Below are 17,556 nucleotides of genomic sequence, written 5' to 3'. Positions count from 1 at the left end.
AAAGCCTGGGAATGATTAAAAAATACCCCGCTGCCAGCCGGAGAAAGCAACGGTGAAGTGGGGGTTAAAATCCCCACACATGAAACGACGTCGTTTCATACCCCAAAAGTTCCCTCCCCCAATTTCCCAATCCCCACTCAAAATTTCCCAATTCCCTCCCCCAAAATTATTTTGGCAAAGCCCTAGCTGTTCAGCCTGTTCCCTCCTCCACGATTTCACACGTCTCTCCCCCTCCTTGACGATTTCTCACGCTTCTCTCGCTGCTCTATCACGTATGCTCTCTCTCTCTCTCTCTCTCTCTCTCTCTCTCTCTCCATCTATTCCGATCGATTTCCTCACTTTTTCTCTGCGACTGCAGGATTGTCAGTGGTTCCGAATTTGGAGCGAGAAGCTGGCTGACAAAGCGGAGGAAACGAAGCCAGAGGGTCTGATTGCGCTGTGGATTCTCCTTGACTCAATACCTTGTCTTGGTCAGTCTGTTCCGCCGGCGTCGGAGTTGGCGAACGATTTCTCACGCCTCTCTCGCTGCTCCATCCCGTACCCTCTCGGTATACTCTCTCGCTCCTGTAGTTTGCATGTATGTATATGTAGATTTCCGATACCAAAATCCGAATTTGTTGATTAATTTATCAAATTTGTTCCTTTTGGATGCAGACACAATGAAATTGTTTAGTATTTCTCTATTCTGAAACTTGTGCCCTTATGGCTTATGCCCTAGTTTTTTTAACGGAGCTAACTTTATATTTTTATTTATTGTTTTATCTCCTTTATGAACTCACCAATATAGGTAACGGTAGGTGTGACTAATCAATAATCTAATCTCAATAACTAAATTACACATCCTGACATTCCAACATCTAACTTGCTGTAATAGCCATATTTTTATAAATATTTTTCCCGTGCATTGAGTAAGGTGGTTGCTTTACTAAATAAGAGATTTTAGTGTAAATATAAGATTTTGCATGAAAAGCCATAGGTGGCGGTTTTGTGGAGTGTGGGCACGTGAAAGTGGTGGGCTGGCTGTGTGCATGGGTGATGTGTAGAAGATAATTAGTGTGAGGAAAAATATAATAAGAAGAAAAAAATGAAAGAAAAGACAGAAAAGGAACGAAGGGGTGGAGATATGCCATCTGGATGTCCATGTTTTGGGAGGGGAAACTGGTAAACTCGGGAGAGTTTTTCCCTCCAGGGAAAGAAAGGAAAAAATCATCGGGAGAAATAGGGGGAGGACTGAGGAGAGGTGTTGGTTTGGAGGATGGGTAAGAAAGAGTATTTAAGGAAATGAAATGATAAAATGAGAGAGGGAGAAAAGCAAGTTGATGAGGTAAGGGTAAGTGCTGGGAGGCGTATACGGAAAATTATGTGTAATGTTTTAAGGAAGTGGGATGGCTTCTCAATAATTGATGTTTGTTGTTTATATTGAGGTTGTGGTGTAAGGCAATAGATTACGTGGTGCTTGAGGATCTAGGTTGTTATAATTGGTATCAGAGCGTAGGCAGTAGATCTTATATGGGATCTAGTGGGTGGTTAGAGTGTGCAGTAGGTATTTATAGATTCGGTAAGTTGTTCTCAAACCTAGCACAAGTGATAGAGGGATATGGAGTAATTGTGCATGGGCACGAGGCACTAGGTTAATCCTTTTATGTGAGCACATGATAATGGGGTCTATGGTAAGTGAAATGTTTGGTGTAGTTTTTTTATATCTCTATAGTTCGTATATAAATTAATTTGGCCTAGTACATGATTTTCTTCACTGCTATGATTAGGTGAATAATTAAAGACTTCTTTCAGCTGTATTATGTCCGTCTCAAATTTGTTCTTCAGGTAATATTGTTTTCGGAGTTGGTAAGGGTTTCCACTTTGATTGGGAAGGTAGGAAAAAAAAAGTCTTTTTCCTCAAATCAAAGAGTGTGCTAGCATATTATTGTTCCGTAAGAATAATTTATGGCTAATCTTCTTTATCGCGATTAGTAAAAGTTCGAAATTTGTGTGCGTGAAGTTTGCTAAGTCTCTAGTACTACGAATGGGTTATCGGTAATGAAGGTTAATTTGCACTTGAGGAAAAGAAAAAAAATAAAGCATTGATTTGTACTAAGAGGGTAGATTAGTTCTATTAGCTTCTAAGCTTGAATTAGATGGAACTAAAACATTGAGTGCTGGAATGAAATTTTATTACTAACGTATTTAATTTATTCATGCTCATGGTTCGAGAGAGAGGTTATCCATGGGCATACAGTTGCAACTTGGAAATTGTGGAACAATTTTGTTGGTCAGTGTTGTCCACGTGCGATTCCAATTTTCACGGACTACATATCAGCACAGATATGATATAAGAACTTCTTACAATAGTAGGAAAAGGATGATCGTGTTGTTTGTTGAGGTTGTCATACTGCAAAAAGGATCTGCAACAGCCATTAAGTATATTATCATTCATAGGATCATCCCCATGATCAGTGTTAGCTGCTTTCCTGGTGTATTCCTACAATAATTAGCACTGACTGCAGAAAAGCTTATCATTAGTTCATAATTAGCTTGTGTCAATTAATTGCTGAATCATTATCCTTGTACTCTGGGAAGTATTGCATTTGCTTTCTGAAATTCTGCCATTTTATGCTGGGCTTTTGTATTGGAAGTCAAGTGTGAAGTCCTTGTTTTGGCTATTACTTGGTAGTTCAACTGTTGCAGCCATTCAATTACAGTAGGTTTGCTGTTTGGGTGGACTGCAGTGAGTTCCATTTCCAGATTGTATTTCTGAGCTGTATTTCCAGATTGTTCTTTTCTCATTGTTGTTGGCCATGTGTGTTCTTGACCTGGAATGTGCATGTGTGCCAATTGATTACTTGTACAGTTGTTTCATTGGTGTCTCATTCAGTTTGCATTTGGATAGCTGCAGTAGTATGTTTGTACCAACCCCGGTTGTCCTCTGGGCTGTTTAAGCCTTTCTAGGGGGCTTGTCCTTAGCCTTTCTCTTTTTCTCTCTTTTATCTTTGGGTTTATGTTTGCTGTTTCTAGATCCCTTTTACTGCTGGGTAGCAGACTGTTGGTATTCTGCTCTTCTACTTCTACTGCTTCTCTGCTATACTATGTTACTGAGACAAGTTGCTGTATCTGCTGTAGCTTTTTTTTTTTTTTTGATAAGTGCACAAAATTTTATTAGGCTCAAACCAAGAAACAAAGTATAAGGGATAGAATCCCCTTACTAGAAACAACAAAACAGGCAGCCATACTTAACAGCTCTAAACAAGAAAACAAAATCAAAGAAAACACTGTAAAAAAACTATACAAATTGCATGATCCTATGAGGCAAGCCCCATATCTCACAAATACTCCGATTTTGCGAGGATTGTTTTACATTCCTTTTGGAGCTAAGGAAAGCACAAATCCCATTGGCTATATCTGTTGCCACCTGAGTATGATCCTTCATCTTTGCACAGAAAATACGAGAGTTTCTTTCCTGCCAAAGACCATAAACAATAGCTGTCAATGTACTCTTCAAACTAACAAATCTTAAACTATCCCAAGATACATTGCCCTGCAACCAATCAAGGACATCTCCCATATTATTAGGAATGCCAGCCACTCTATTCTTTGACACCAAGTACTGCCAAACACGTGTAGAATATGAACAATCAAAGAACAAGTGATGATGTGATTCCTCCTCATCCTGGCAGAGGCAGCAAAGAGCATCCACAGCCATACCCCAGTTTCTCAATCTGTCCTTAGTACTCAGTCCGTGAAGAGCTACCAACCAAAGTATAAAAGACCATCTAGGGACATTATGACTACCCCAAATAACCTTGAATCGAGGCTGAATAGGGAATTTCTCCCGAATAGCTTCCCAAGTAGACTTAATAGTGAAAATACCACTAGGATGAGGCACCCAAATTACTGAATCCACCATCTCAGGGTGTGGAACCAAATTCTGAGGAGTGTGAGAGATGATGGTCTGAATAAGGGGGTTTCTTAATCTAGGCCATCTCCAAGCCCCATTTTCCACTATTGAAGCCACCTTAGCCCTTAAAGATCTGCCTACATTATGCACCACTCTATCCCCAAATCGATCATATAAGGGACCAAGAGGGTGCCAATTATCCCACCACAAGAAGGTCCTTTCTCCATTACCAATCTGATATTTAATGAGGGATTGACCTAACCTTCTAAGACCAAGCAGCTTTCTCATAGTCCAAGAGGCATCACACGGAACCTCCATAGCCCAAAGACACTGATCTTTAATGATGTATGTGTGCACCCATTTGATCCATAAAGTGTCTGCCTTCATACACAGAGCCCAAAGATGTTTAAGCATGGCAGCCCTATTCCAAACTTTGATCCCCTTGAAACCTAACCCACCTTCCTCCGCAGGACAGCAAAGATGAGTCCATTTTGCTTTAGCACCAGAGTGTTTGAGTTCAGGACCAGACCAAAGAAAGGCCATTAAGGTACATTCAATATCCTTAATCACTTTACCAGGAAGGATAAAAATGGTGCTCCAATAGACTTGAATACTAAACAAGACAGATTGAATAAGGGCTCTACCTCCATAGGATAAGGTAGTGTTGGACCAAGACACAATTCTATGAAGAATTTTCTCTTTCAAGATAGCACAATCCTCTGACCTTAGAGAAGTAGAAATTAAAGGGACACCAAGATATTTAACAGGGAATTTTCCCTCAGGAAAGGGAAGAATATTTTGCATTTGTATCTTGATCAGCAACATTCCCATATAACATAGCACTTTTATTGGAATTAGGCTTCAATCCAGAAAAGGAGTGGAAATCAGCCAAAAGAGAATTAATGAGGCTAATAGAATCATGATCCACACCACTAAGGATGAAGAGGTCATCAGCAAACGCAAGGTGACAAATGTTCAAAGCACTGCACTTAGGATGGAAAGTAAAGGCACCCTGTTGAACTCTGAACTTAAGGATAGCTGCAAAAGCTTCCATGACAATCAAGAACAAGTAGGGGGAGATGGGGTCAACCTGTCTCAAACCCCTTTGTCCAGCAAAGTACCCCTCCATGCTCCCATTAATAACCACAGAATACTTAGCAGAAGATACACATTCTCTAATCCAAGCAACAAACAGAGGAGGAAAATCCATGCAAAGCATAATATCAAACAGAAACCCCCAGTCCACAGAATCATAGGCTTTCATTAAGTCTATTTTCATGGCACATCTAGGGCTTCCATTAGATCTGTGATAACCTCAAACCAATTCTTGCATAAGGAGAACATTATCAACAATTGATCTCCCTTTGATAAAAGCAGATTGAGCTTGGTCAATGATGAAAGGAAGAACCACTTGCATTCTATTTGCTAAGACTTTGGTAATACATTTATAACTGACATTGCAACAGGAAATAGGTCGATAATCTCTGATAGAAGAAGGGGCACTGACCTTAGGAATCAGAGAAATAGCAGTAGCATTCCATTCCTTGAGAAGTCTACCAGTACCAAAGAAGGAAGCCATAGCAGTCGTAAAATCACTACCTGCAACAGCCCAACATTTTTGGAAAAACATGGAATTAAAGCCATCAGGCCCAGGGGCCTTATCCCCATTGATAGACATAAGGTCAGCTTTAATTTCAGCCCCAGTAATTGGAGCAATCAACTGATCCTTGAGGTGAGAAGGAACCTTAGCAAGGATAGCTTGATTGAGAGTGGGAACAGCATTAACTTTCCCCCCAAAGGCAGTCCCTCCCAAAATTTCATCCTTAATAGCCCCAGAATCAGTTAAAAGATTACCACTACTATCAGTAAGGCTAAGAATATTATTCATGCTGTAGCTTTGTTCATGCTTAGTTGTTGCTATAGTTGTACCGTTTGGAAGCTGCTATAAATCTGCTCGGCCCACAGTGGCTATTATTGACCTGCTATCATTTGGAAGGGAAATCACAGTCACTGGACAAGCTGGAGCTTTCTGATTTCTCATTTCAATTAAATGAGTTCGTGTTGCACTTACATTTGCTAGCTGATTGCTGCTGCATAGATGGTGGCTCAAGCTATGGTTGTGCTTTACAGTAGCCTTTAAAGCTGCCTGGAATACAGATTCAAAGCTATGGTCGTGTCTTACTATTTGTGATCCGGAATGCAGATTTCAGTCATAGTCTTTCTCCAAATATGTTTTGTTTTGTTTTGCAGATTTCAGTCATAGCCTTTAAAGCTGCTTAATATGTTTTGTCTATGGTCTTTCTCCAAATACCATTATTCTGCTACCGATTCGTGCTTGCTGCTTTGAATTTGTTGTTCTTCCATATGTATAATATGTGGTGCTTTCCAAAGAAAATATTACTACTTCTATATGGAATATATAGATGTCTTCTAATGGTTATTAGTCTAATATTCACCTTTTCTTTTTAGGGGCTGTGGCTTGACCAATTTGAATTAAACAGATTGAGCAAGTCTTACATACGTACAAGGATCAAGATTTCCATTTCAGTAAGTTGTTGCTCAGTTTCTTCAAATGCAAAGAATTTTTTTTTGTAGCTTCACAAACTGGATGCAAAAGAACAAACTTCAAAATTGATGCTCTACCACTTTCCACAATTACAGTGTTCAATGCTCGAGGCCATGTAAGAGGAACTTGTCTCTTTTTTTTCATATGTGCAATGCTCTACGAATTTCCACAATTACTATGTCCTCGAGTATTTATTTGTGAACTCCTCTGAAACATAATCCTAACGTATTTATTTACCACAATTTCCACAATGTATGATTTTATTATTGCCTTCTTTGTCAAAGTTTGTATCTAATGTGGTATTGCATGCATTTGCTTTATTTGTTTTCTCCAGAATTGTGTAAATGGAAACAAACATGGATAAGAGTTGGATAAATTTGCCTAGGCTCGATCCAAGATACCTACAAGGGGTTATAGATTTCATGGAATTTGCTTGTAAGAACATTCTTGATCGGCAAACAGAAATTGCATGTCCGTATAAGAAATGTCATAATTTAGCTAGAAAAAACATAGATTTAGTAAAGCAACATCTTGTCGTGAATGGATTTACTCCAAGTTACATCGTTTGGATTTTCCATGGGGAAAAATCACAGCCTACAAATTGTGGTGTTGAAAATAGTGGATGTGGCAATTTTAATGGGCAAGATGAGATGCAAGAAATGGTGCGTGATGCATTTGGAATTCCGCCAATTCAAGCCCATGATATTGATCTTGATCCACCTTTGGGTGATGGACATAATTTTGATCCACCTCTGGGTGATGGACATAATCTTGATGAAGAAACTACCAAGTTTTTTAAGCTTTTGAAGGAAGCTGATAGAGAGTTATACCTAGGGTGTCAAAAGTTCTCATTGTTCTCATTCATTGTGGCATTGATGCACATCAAGTGCCTATGTGGTTGGAGTAACAAGTCTTTTACCATGTTGCTTAAGCTGTTGAAGAAAGTCTTGCCTGAAGGTGAAATATTGCCTAATTCTTTTACTGCGAGCAGACAATTATTGGGTGGTTTGGGCCTTGAGTATCATAAAGTTCATGCATGCCCTAGAGATTGCATGTTGTATTGGGGTGAAGATGCAAAGCGAGTTGATTGTAAAGTCTGCAATGTTCCTAGATATAAGCCAGAGGAGAAAACAGATGGATCTAAAAAAGGAGGCAAAATTCCGCAAAAGATTGTTGGGTATTTTCCATTGATACCTAATCTAAAAAGATTGTACTCGTCCAAAAAGACGGCTGGCTTAATGAGATGGCATGCAGAGAACCCAGCTCCTATTGGCATTTCGAGGCATCCTGTTGACTCTGATATATGGAAACTCTATGATAACCTCCATCTGGATTTTGCTCAAGATCCTCGCAATGTTTGGCTTGGGTTAGCATCTGATGGCTTTAACCCATATCGTACAATGAACACCACTTATAGCATTTGGCCCGTGGTGATGATGACATACAATTTACCACCTTGGTTGTGCATACACTACTTATTGATGGACCAACGTCACCGGGAAATAATATTGATGTATATTTGAGGCTTATAGTAGACGAGATGAAGGAGTTGTGGGACATAGGTGTTAACACTTATGATGCATTTGCCAATGAGATGTTCAAAATGCGAGCATTAATGTTGTGGACAATTAATGATTTGCCTGCATTAGCTATGTTGTCGGGCTGGAGTACAAAGGGTTATCTTGCTTGTCCAGTTTGTCTTGATGAAACTTGTTCACGTTGGTTAGTTCACGGGAAGAAGGTATGTTACTTGGGACATCGTAGATGGTTGGATAAGGACCATAAATTTCGATATGAGCGCATGTCTTTTGATGGGACCGTTGAACTTCGTCCTTGTCCAACTTGTTTATCTGGTCGTGAAGTCTTAGCAATGTTTCCCGCTAACTATGTGAATAAATTTGGAAAGGAGGGGGATGAGGATTTACCTGTTACAAAAAAAATAAAGACACGTGATGGAGAAGATGAAGATGATTTACAGGGAAATTGGAAGAAAAAGAGCATTTTCTTTGATCTATCGACTTGGGAGGAAAATCCGCTTCGACACAATCTTGATGTGATGCATATTCAGAAAAATTTATGTGAAAGCTTGGTCGGGACAGTGATGGATCTTGATGGCAAAGGGAAGGACAACTTAAATGCGCGTCGTGACCTTCAACTAATGGAGATTCGAAAGGCGATGCATCCCCTAATTCTATATGGTGGCAAAGTGTATCTGCCTCATGCAGGCTTTGCAATGAACAATTTGGAGAAAACTATGTTCTGCAATTTTTTGAAGAATGTTAAAGTTCCAGATGGCTATGCTTTTAACATTTCACGCTGTGTTAATGTAAAAAAGCGAACCATATTTGGACTAAAGAGTCACGACTACTATATATTGATGGAGCAATTTCTGCCAATTGCAGTAAGCAGAACACTTCCAAAGAAAGTGAGTAAGCCAGTGATAGAGCTATGTAATTTTTTTAGGCAATTGTGTTCGAAAGTTGTAAAGGTTGATGACTTGGATAACCTTCAATCTCGAATAGTGCTCATTTTATGTCAGCTCGAAAAAATATTTCCTCCATCCTTTTTTGACATAATGGAGCACTTGATTGTTCATTTAGTTAAGGAGGTAAAGCGGGGTGGTCCGGTGCGGTTCCGATGGATGTATTATGTCCAAAGGTATGGATTCTAGTATGATTCATTTACTGTCCATTTAGTAATATGTTTTAACACTTACACAATTTGCACATAAACTTATTTGAGTCTAGGTATCTTATGACACTTAAGAGATATGTACATAATCAAGCTCGCCTGGAGAGCTCTATTGCAGAGGGGTACTTCGTTGAAGAATGCATGACATTCTGTTCTAGGTACTTGGATGATGTTGAATCCAAGTTAAATCAACCTGTGAGGAATGATGATGGAGGTGATGCGGGTCAAGTAGGGGACCTTCCTATAGGAAAGCATGAAAAGTTTTCTCTTAATCTCCTACAAAAGACACAGGCTCATCGATATATCCTGTTTAACACTGAATCCATCACTCCGTATCGAGAGTAAGATATTCCAACTCTATCTATCAACTGAATTTATTCAAACTTATTCTCTCTAAACAAGTTGGATGAATATTGTAGGAAGCACTGTGAATTTCTTAAACAACGTAATCGTCGGATTCGAGATCGTGAACTTGAACGCCTTCACCATGAAACGTTTCCCATTTGGTTTCGAACCCACGTAAGTCATGTATTTTAGTACTACTATAGAAATCAAATCCTTAAAGACAATTTTGAGTATTCATTTTATATAATTTCTCTGATAGGTCCACAAGTTACAACTTGAGGGGTCCGAAGAAGTATCAGATGAGGTTGCAATTCTGGCGATGGGTCCTCGTGACACAGCAATTAGATTTAGTGGCTATATTATCAATGGGGTTAGATATCACACCAAAGAGCGTGAGCTTAAAAGGAAAACACAAAATAGTGGAGTTATGTTGAAGGCAAAGACTAGTAGTTATTCGAGCGCCAGAGTTATGAATCCTCAAGAAGGAGATGTCACATATTACGGAAGGATCACAGACATGGTGGAGTAGTATTATACACACGACCACAAACATGTGTTATTAAACTGTGACCGGATAGATAACAATCGGGGTTTAATACCGAATGATGAATTTGGCTTCACACTTGTCAATTTCAATTGTTTGCTCTATACTACAGAACATGCCTCCAACGAACCATTTAAACGAGCATCTCAAGCTCAACAAGTTTTTTATGTGCAAGATCCAGCCAAAGAAGATTGGAGCATTGTAATCAAAATGAAACCTAGAGACTTGTTTGAAATTTGTGAAGTTGGGGATGGTCATATGGCAGACATTGAAGTAGATGGAATCTATTAGCAACAAGAAGATGATGCAACATTGCATGATGAGGATAACGTGTGGATTAGGGATGATTTACCTGGCCTAACGCTAAATGATGATGTCAATACGTAGTAATTCAGGAAGTGTTATGTTGCAAGCATGAGAGAAATTTTAGTTAATATCTCTATGTTAATATCAGATACTTGTCTCTTTTCGAGTAGTTCGAATATATCTATTGACGTTAATATCTGATACTTGTCTATTTTATTTTAGCAATTCCAATCGAAAGGTACGATTATGGTTACTTGTGTCATGTCTATTTCCTTTTAGTAGCAATTTAATTTGTATCAGTAAATGTTTTATTTTTTTGGAGATTGCAATGTCACATAGACGTGCCGCTACACTAGAGGATCCTGTTGAGCATGGGAGGATGCGTGAGCCACCACGTACATGGTATCTGATTGGCAGCAACCTCAACTCGTCCTCCCAAGGTGAGACTAGATCACTTTCAGATGGCTCATCATCGGAAGTTGGTAATGCAATTATTCATGATATCCATTCTTTTGTGGTTGTCGATTTAATGTTCTCTGTTGGGTTTGTTTCGTAGTTATAATGTTCTATTCTTCTGTACTTGTTTTGTACCAAGTAGTGTCATTATCACCACCTGTTTGTTATCTGATATTTTTATCTTGGTTCTGTAATGTTCTGTATATTTTCATTTAGGTAACTCTTCAACGCAAACCCGAGGGAGAGGTCTGTCATTGATGAATGCATCATGGAGTACGGGTAATATCCCAATAAAGATTGTACTAAATGATAGGGGACAACCTGTAATGCCTGAAGCATCTTCTCTTGCCACTAATTTGGAGGTGTTGGTGAGGGATGGTTCCCTTCTACCATTGCACTATACAGATTGGCGATATGTCCCTGTGCACTACAAGAAGAGAGTATGGGAAGAAATCAAGGTAAACTTGGGGTGGTTTATATATACATATTGGGCTGTCTTATTCAGCATTTATTAATTATTTATAAGTATCTTTTTGTATTGTAGGCTCATACAAATACAAATGATTCTATGGAGAGGTGGTTCATGCAATCTCTTGGAAGGAAATGGCAAGGATGGAAATGTGAAGCAAAAAAACAAGGATACGCGCCATATAATAATGATGCAGACAGAATAGTTCATAGGCCTAGTAGAGTTACAGAGGTGCAGTGGCGGTGTTTGGTCTATTATTGGAATGATAGAGATGTAAAGGTATGCGAAACAGATTAATATAAGAGTTATGATGTTATAATTTCTGTATTGTTGTCAAAGATAAGAGAAAATTAAAATTATTGATTTTGATAGGAGAAGAGTATAAACAAGAAGGATTACGGGTCCCAACAAAAATTACTACACACAAGTGGGCGGACACCACATTATTTGGTTGAGCAGAAGGTTTGATAGATAAAAATTGTTTATTTTATTTTATCGTACTTCACAGCATTTTTTTGACATGATCGAGGTTTTACTTTTCATAGTCATTAATGCTAGGACAAGGATGACGGAAAAAACCCTACGCGTATTGATACATTTATCAAAACACATACACGAAAAGGTGGTGGAGCAGTTAATGAAGAAACTTCTGCTATCGTTGTAAGTTGATTTGTGGTTTTCATGTTCTTTGGTTATTTTTAGTGTTGATCTTGTTACGTAACAAGATTGTATCTTTAAAATTTTGCCCTAACACTTGAGAGACTTCTTATAGAACAAATTGAAAGCGTTGCGATGCCAAGATGGGTCTAGTTCACATCCCATGTCAGAGGGTGTGATTTTCAGTCAAGCTATAGGACCTGAGCGACCCGGGCGTACTCGAGGGCTAGGCTTAGGAGCAACTAAGAGTAAGCTGCTTGGTGCGAAGAATAAAGATAAGGCACCGTCCCAATCATCCACCAAACGTGATCGAGAGTTTATGAAGATGAAATCCGAAGTGCAAAAGATGAAAAGGTTCTTAGAAGCTATGGGTTACACAGATGACAATTCAGATGAATTCAATGAGGCACCCGACGAGAATGTACCATATTCATTTTTCATGAATTAATATACTGAATATTGCATTTGTTCCTTATGGCATTTTCTTTGTTAAACTTGACTTTATATGCACTTAATTATTAACAGCATACGGTGCCTCTAGCACGCACCGTGAAATGACAATTGGCAATAACCAAGCAAGTCCAGAAGAGATAAATCTGGCACACCGGTCGCAGCCAGAACCAACTCCATTTCCACAACCAAATCAACAGGCTGATTCTCATCATCAGTGCAAGGTAAGTTGCACAATTTCTTCGTCTCTCATTTTCTCTTTTCTTTCCCCATACATTAATATAGTCTTTGTGATCTAATTGGGATATCCCAGCCGGGATCTACGGCTGCTGCTGACCTTGCCATGTGGAAGCAAGCTGAGGCAAGTCGAGATGCTCGCAAGGTAGGTTGCACCACCGTCTTATAAGCTCAATAATCTATTGTAGTCATCTTTCTTTTAGGCTGAGATTATAGTCTTCTTGTTGATAATTGGAATCATGAGCTGAAGCTTTGTTTCTGACAATGTGCTTGTGTTGTATATGTTAGACTACAAGAGTCACAAACAAGAAGAGAAGAACATCGCAAAATGGTTCAAATTGAGTTTCTTTGGGGCATCTTTGTGGCTGTTTTTGCTGCTTTCACTGTGAGTTGCTGCTTCCACTTTCTTGCACTCTATCTCCCCATCATATTTGTGCTTGGACTGGTATACTACTACTATGAGTAGCCTGAGCAAGAATTTAATGAGCGTTATGCTTTTCTAGGGGCCTGTCCCTATCTTTCTTTTTGCTTCGTTTAGCTGCTGCTGCTGTCCAGTTTTGGCTGTCCTTTCAGCTATTTGCTAGGTTGTTGCTGCTGTCCAGTTATCTGTCATTCCCGTTCTGTTCTGCTATGTTTTGGGTGTTAGTACTGCTGCTACTGTTATCCTATTAGGCTGGTCTGTTTGTTAGATTTCTTGGAGGGTTCCAACCTAAAACCAATTGGCTATAGGTGGAGTAGCCTCTAGAATTTATTAACCAAACTTGGGTGGCTTAGATGAGCAATGTGGGACAAGTCTAACACTGTTATGTACAGTCCAGTAATTGAGGGGTTCCGCTACTTATCAGCATTTGAAATGTTATGCTGCAATTGAAGTGTGCTGCTGCTGCAATTACTTGTCTGTCATGCCTGTTTCTTTTCTGCAAATGAGCTTAACTACTGAGCTGTAGAACGTTGAGGCTGCTGCTAACCTGTTTTGTTGCAGTTGTGTTGGAGTCTAAGCTAGTTATTTTTTGTGTTTTGATGAAATGCAAGTTCAGACATGTTTATTAATGTGCGTAGTGAACGATATGGGATTAGTATTAAGACAAGTAGATTACTTTAGCATGCAGTTTTTCACTCCTTTTTCTCTTTTCTCGATGAATATATACATACATTTTGATCTCCATAAAAGAAACCGTATTAGTATTTCTTACTCCAAGAAGCTGCAAATCTACTAATTCCAATTTCTCTATGAATTTTTTGAAATCCTTCATCCCTCTTTCTCTATTGGAACAACCTTGTCTTTTATTCACATTCCTTATTTCATTGAAATCACCTCCCAAGCACCAAGGTAGATTGAAATGATTTTTCAGTTTTGCAATAGATTCCCAACGACATCTTTTAGCAAGATGAAATTCCTGTTGCAATATGCAGCTTCCAATTTGAAGAAGTCTGAATCCCAAACTGTTAGTAAACCACCAGCACTGCCAATAGCATCCACTTCAAGATATTCACAGTTAGCAACACCCCATATTGATCCAACAAAATCCTTTGATATGTCCTGTTTTTTCTCTTGAAGAAGAAGCATATCAATCTTGAGATCTCTAACCATCTTTTTAACCTTACTTCTTTTCACCCTTTTGCTTATGCCCCTCATATTCCAGGAGAGAATTTTAATATTTACTTGATTCCCCAAAAAGTCAGCTTTCTGGTATGACTAAGAAGATGGGTGAACTGTTAGAGCAGCCCTTAATAGTTCTTCCTCATCGGTGACCATGATACTGCTGATGACCTTTCATCATTGCCCAAGTAGTCAGTTCCCATAATTTTTGTGACAGTCCACACTGCCTGTGATTCATTTAGCAAAATTCTGTTCCTGTTATTGATCCCTTCAGTGGAAACAGAAAGTGCAGCAGCAGCCAAAGCAGAGCAAAAAACCACACATTTTTGTTTTCTTCTTCTACCACCTTTTCTTCTTTCAGATACTTTTGGAATTCCCAAAATTTCCTCAACAGATTGGGCTGACCATGAAAGTACCTCAATTAGAAGTGAACAATGCATCCGTTATTTAGAGATTCAGCCTAAGTTACAAGTATGTTGTACTAAGTAAGAATTAACGTGATGTGATGTTACCAAAAAAGACTAATGGACGGTAGTTTTGCCAAGAATCTCAAGAACATAGAGCAGACTGTCAAAACAAGTACTTGTTATAGGCAAAAGACTCAAAACTAAGTTTTCTTTGTTGGGACACAGTATAATTGTGTGCTTTTCCTCCTTAAAAGTATAGTGAGGGATGTTTGAATAGGCACCCCTTTATAGGCCATACCTCAAAAACTTAATTTTTTTTTATCCCTTCCGGACAAACAAGCAAACGTGGATCAACAGCTGGTCTTGACCCTTATTTGCTCACTATTATATTGAGTAAACACTTGACCATAACCTAACACGGTTTCTGGCTCAGTAATGTTTGCTTTGGAACTTATGTTTCACGTTGGGCTAAATTGTGGTGATTACCTAACACGGTTTCTGGATCAACAGATGTGACTTGGATGCTTTTGAGTTTATTTTGATCTTAATATAGTGTTCCAATACCAAGCTAGTGTTCTGATTCTCTTATTTTGTTGTTGTTTGATTTTAGGTTTATCAAAGTTAAAGACGGTGTAGAATCAAGTGGCTACTTGACGTAATGTGATGTTTGTCTACTATGGTGGTACCAAGACCTAATGTTATGTTCATCTATTATGGTGGATTTTTTGTTTTTTGGAAAATATTTGGTTGAATGTAGTAAAGATATTGAAAGACGACAATGGGTTATGGCAGGAAACTCTATTTTGACATTAGTTGTGCTATGAGATGTTTAATACTTTGAGAGCATATATGTTAGATGTGCTTGAGAAGTTGTATGCTGTAAATTAGTTAATTGGACGCGAAAAATGGTGCAATAGGGTTAAATTCTCTAATTTAATTCAGTGATATATTACCGGCATTTGTGTATGTTATTTCAGGCATTTTTTAACTGGCGGAAAGTTCCCAGTGTTTAAAAAAACCCTGGTAAAAGAAATAAGCTTTCCTAGCCAGCCTAGTACTTTTCTCGGCGTTTTAACAAATCCCGATAAAAGATGCTAGATCCGGCGTTTCATAAACCTTGGAAAGAACGCCGGGTACCCTTCTTAGCGTTTTTAACAAACTCCAATAAAAGTCAAAAGCTCCGGTCACCGGAAAACTTTTACCGGCGTTTACAAAATGCCGGCAAAAATGCCTGGTACTCATCCCGGCGTTTTTAACAAACCTCAGTAAAAGTCAAAAGCTCCGGTCACCAGAAAATTTTTACCGGCGTTTTAAACGCCGGGTCCTTTCCCGGGTTTACCAAACGCCGTATAGTATTCCCGAGCCCGGCAGTCGCGGTGTTTACCGAAAAATGCCGGGAAAACCATTATTTCTTATAGTGAATATCTAGTTAGGTCAATAGGAACGAGTTTTGAGTTGGGATGAGCGGCTACAAATTGCTCTTGATATCTCACATGGAATTGAGTATCTTCATGATGGGGCATGCCTGGTTTTCTCTTAATTCTTTACCTGGTAAAAACTATTGTTCAGTTCTTTCTCTCATGAAAAATTCGTGGAACAGGCAGTGCCACCTATCATTCATAGGGACTTGAAGTCCGCGAACATATTGCTAGACAGATCAATGAGAGCTAAGGTAAGCCTGGTCCATGAAGAACACTAATCATTTCATATCCGATGGTATTGGAGTGAATCATCAAATGAAGACGAACTAATATAATGCCATGATTTACTAGGCATGCCATGCCCATTTTAAGTGCCACTGTTAAGTATTTATCGTCTGTTTAATTGTATATAATGGTAATCCAATATCAGTGAAATGAAAATCCACATGATTCTGTGCTTGCTGGAATCATCTTAATATTAACATTTCCCTTTTTCCTAAAGTCGCTTGTTGGCAGTTACATCTGTTATAATCTTCAATACCTCTGAATAGGTAGCTGATTTCAGACTGTCAAAGGAGCAGACCTCTGATGGCCGCAAGTCAAGCCTTAAAGGTACATATGGCTACATGGACCCTGCATATATCTCCACAAGCCAGTTCACGACAAAGAGTGACTTCTTCAGTTTCTGTGTTATCCTGTTTGAACTCATTGTAGCCATCCCCCAGCACCAAAACTTAATGGACGACATCAATCTTGTAAGTTCTTTGTTCTTCACATCCAAATTCCTCCTTCCATGACTCCTTAAAATGTTATTGAGAAATAGAACTTCTTTCTTCTTGTTTCTAAGGTGGCTATGAGCCTAGATGGGTGTGGATGATATTCTTGACAAGCGACTTGTTGGAGGGAGTAACCTTGTGGTAGATGTGAGGAGCCTAGCCCTCATTGCTCAGAAATGCTTGCACAAAACATCCCGAAAACGACCTTCGATTGGAGAAGTTTCACAGGCAATTTTCAAGATAAAACAGAAGAGCCTTGCGAAAGACGTTACCATGACTTCTGCAGGAGAGGATATATCCCGGATGGTTAGCTGAATTGGCCTTCAACAAGTGGAGTTGAGTAAAATGGCAGCAAAAAATATGCCGATAACTGAACGACACCATTTGTATCCTCGCCCTACCTTTTGTTGACTGTCGATTACACGAAATATAGAGGAATGAAGCATTGATATGCTTCTTCCAAGTAAGACTTTCGGGATATCATGAAAGCTCCATAGCAGTCATTTTGCGTGTGATAGGGATCACTAGAGCATGTCTAAGGGAAGAAGAAAAATAAGATTCACACCATATTTATAGAGCCATGTCACCAAAAAGCACTGCAAAAGAAATAGCAAAAGTTGTAGACTGTTTTAGTTTAGCTTTTTCTTTCCTCAATGACTGTTTTATACTACATGATAATTAATAGGGTAAGTTGAAGTTTTTTATAAAACGAGTCTACGAAGGTGAAAGAAATATTAAT

The 17,556-nt window shown here is 38.9% G+C and overlaps 2 protein-coding genes and 1 pseudogene across 2 annotated transcripts; all 3 read left to right on the top strand.

Annotated features, from left to right (window-relative positions):
* The window catches only part of LOC131300667 (calcium/calmodulin-regulated receptor-like kinase 2), a 25,852-nt pseudogene extending 8,296 nt beyond the window's left edge, over positions 1-17,556 (top strand).
* On the top strand, positions 178-6,090 carry LOC131300669 (uncharacterized). The gene is made up of 3 exons (XM_058326605.1): positions 178-290; positions 324-577; positions 5,816-6,090. Exons 1-3 carry the CDS (start codon positions 275-277, stop codon positions 6,023-6,025), a joined length of 480 nt encoding a protein of 159 aa, XP_058182588.1. The 5' UTR covers positions 178-274; the 3' UTR covers positions 6,026-6,090.
* LOC131300666 (uncharacterized) lies at positions 9,198-15,578 on the top strand. Its single transcript, XM_058326602.1, has 11 exons — positions 9,198-9,490; positions 9,569-9,668; positions 9,754-10,014; positions 10,667-10,826; positions 11,017-11,258; positions 11,345-11,548; positions 11,642-11,731; positions 11,828-11,929; positions 12,042-12,600; positions 12,690-12,758; positions 15,231-15,578. Exons 1-9 carry the CDS (start codon positions 9,213-9,215, stop codon positions 12,372-12,374), a joined length of 1,770 nt encoding a protein of 589 aa, XP_058182585.1. The 5' UTR covers positions 9,198-9,212; the 3' UTR covers positions 12,375-12,600; positions 12,690-12,758; positions 15,231-15,578.

The sequence above is a fragment of the Rhododendron vialii genome, chromosome 9a, assembly GCF_030253575.1.
Source record: "Rhododendron vialii isolate Sample 1 chromosome 9a, ASM3025357v1".
NCBI classification, from domain to species: Eukaryota; Viridiplantae; Streptophyta; class Magnoliopsida; order Ericales; family Ericaceae; genus Rhododendron; species Rhododendron vialii.
This window is presented reverse-complemented; position numbering and strand designations above follow the sequence as displayed.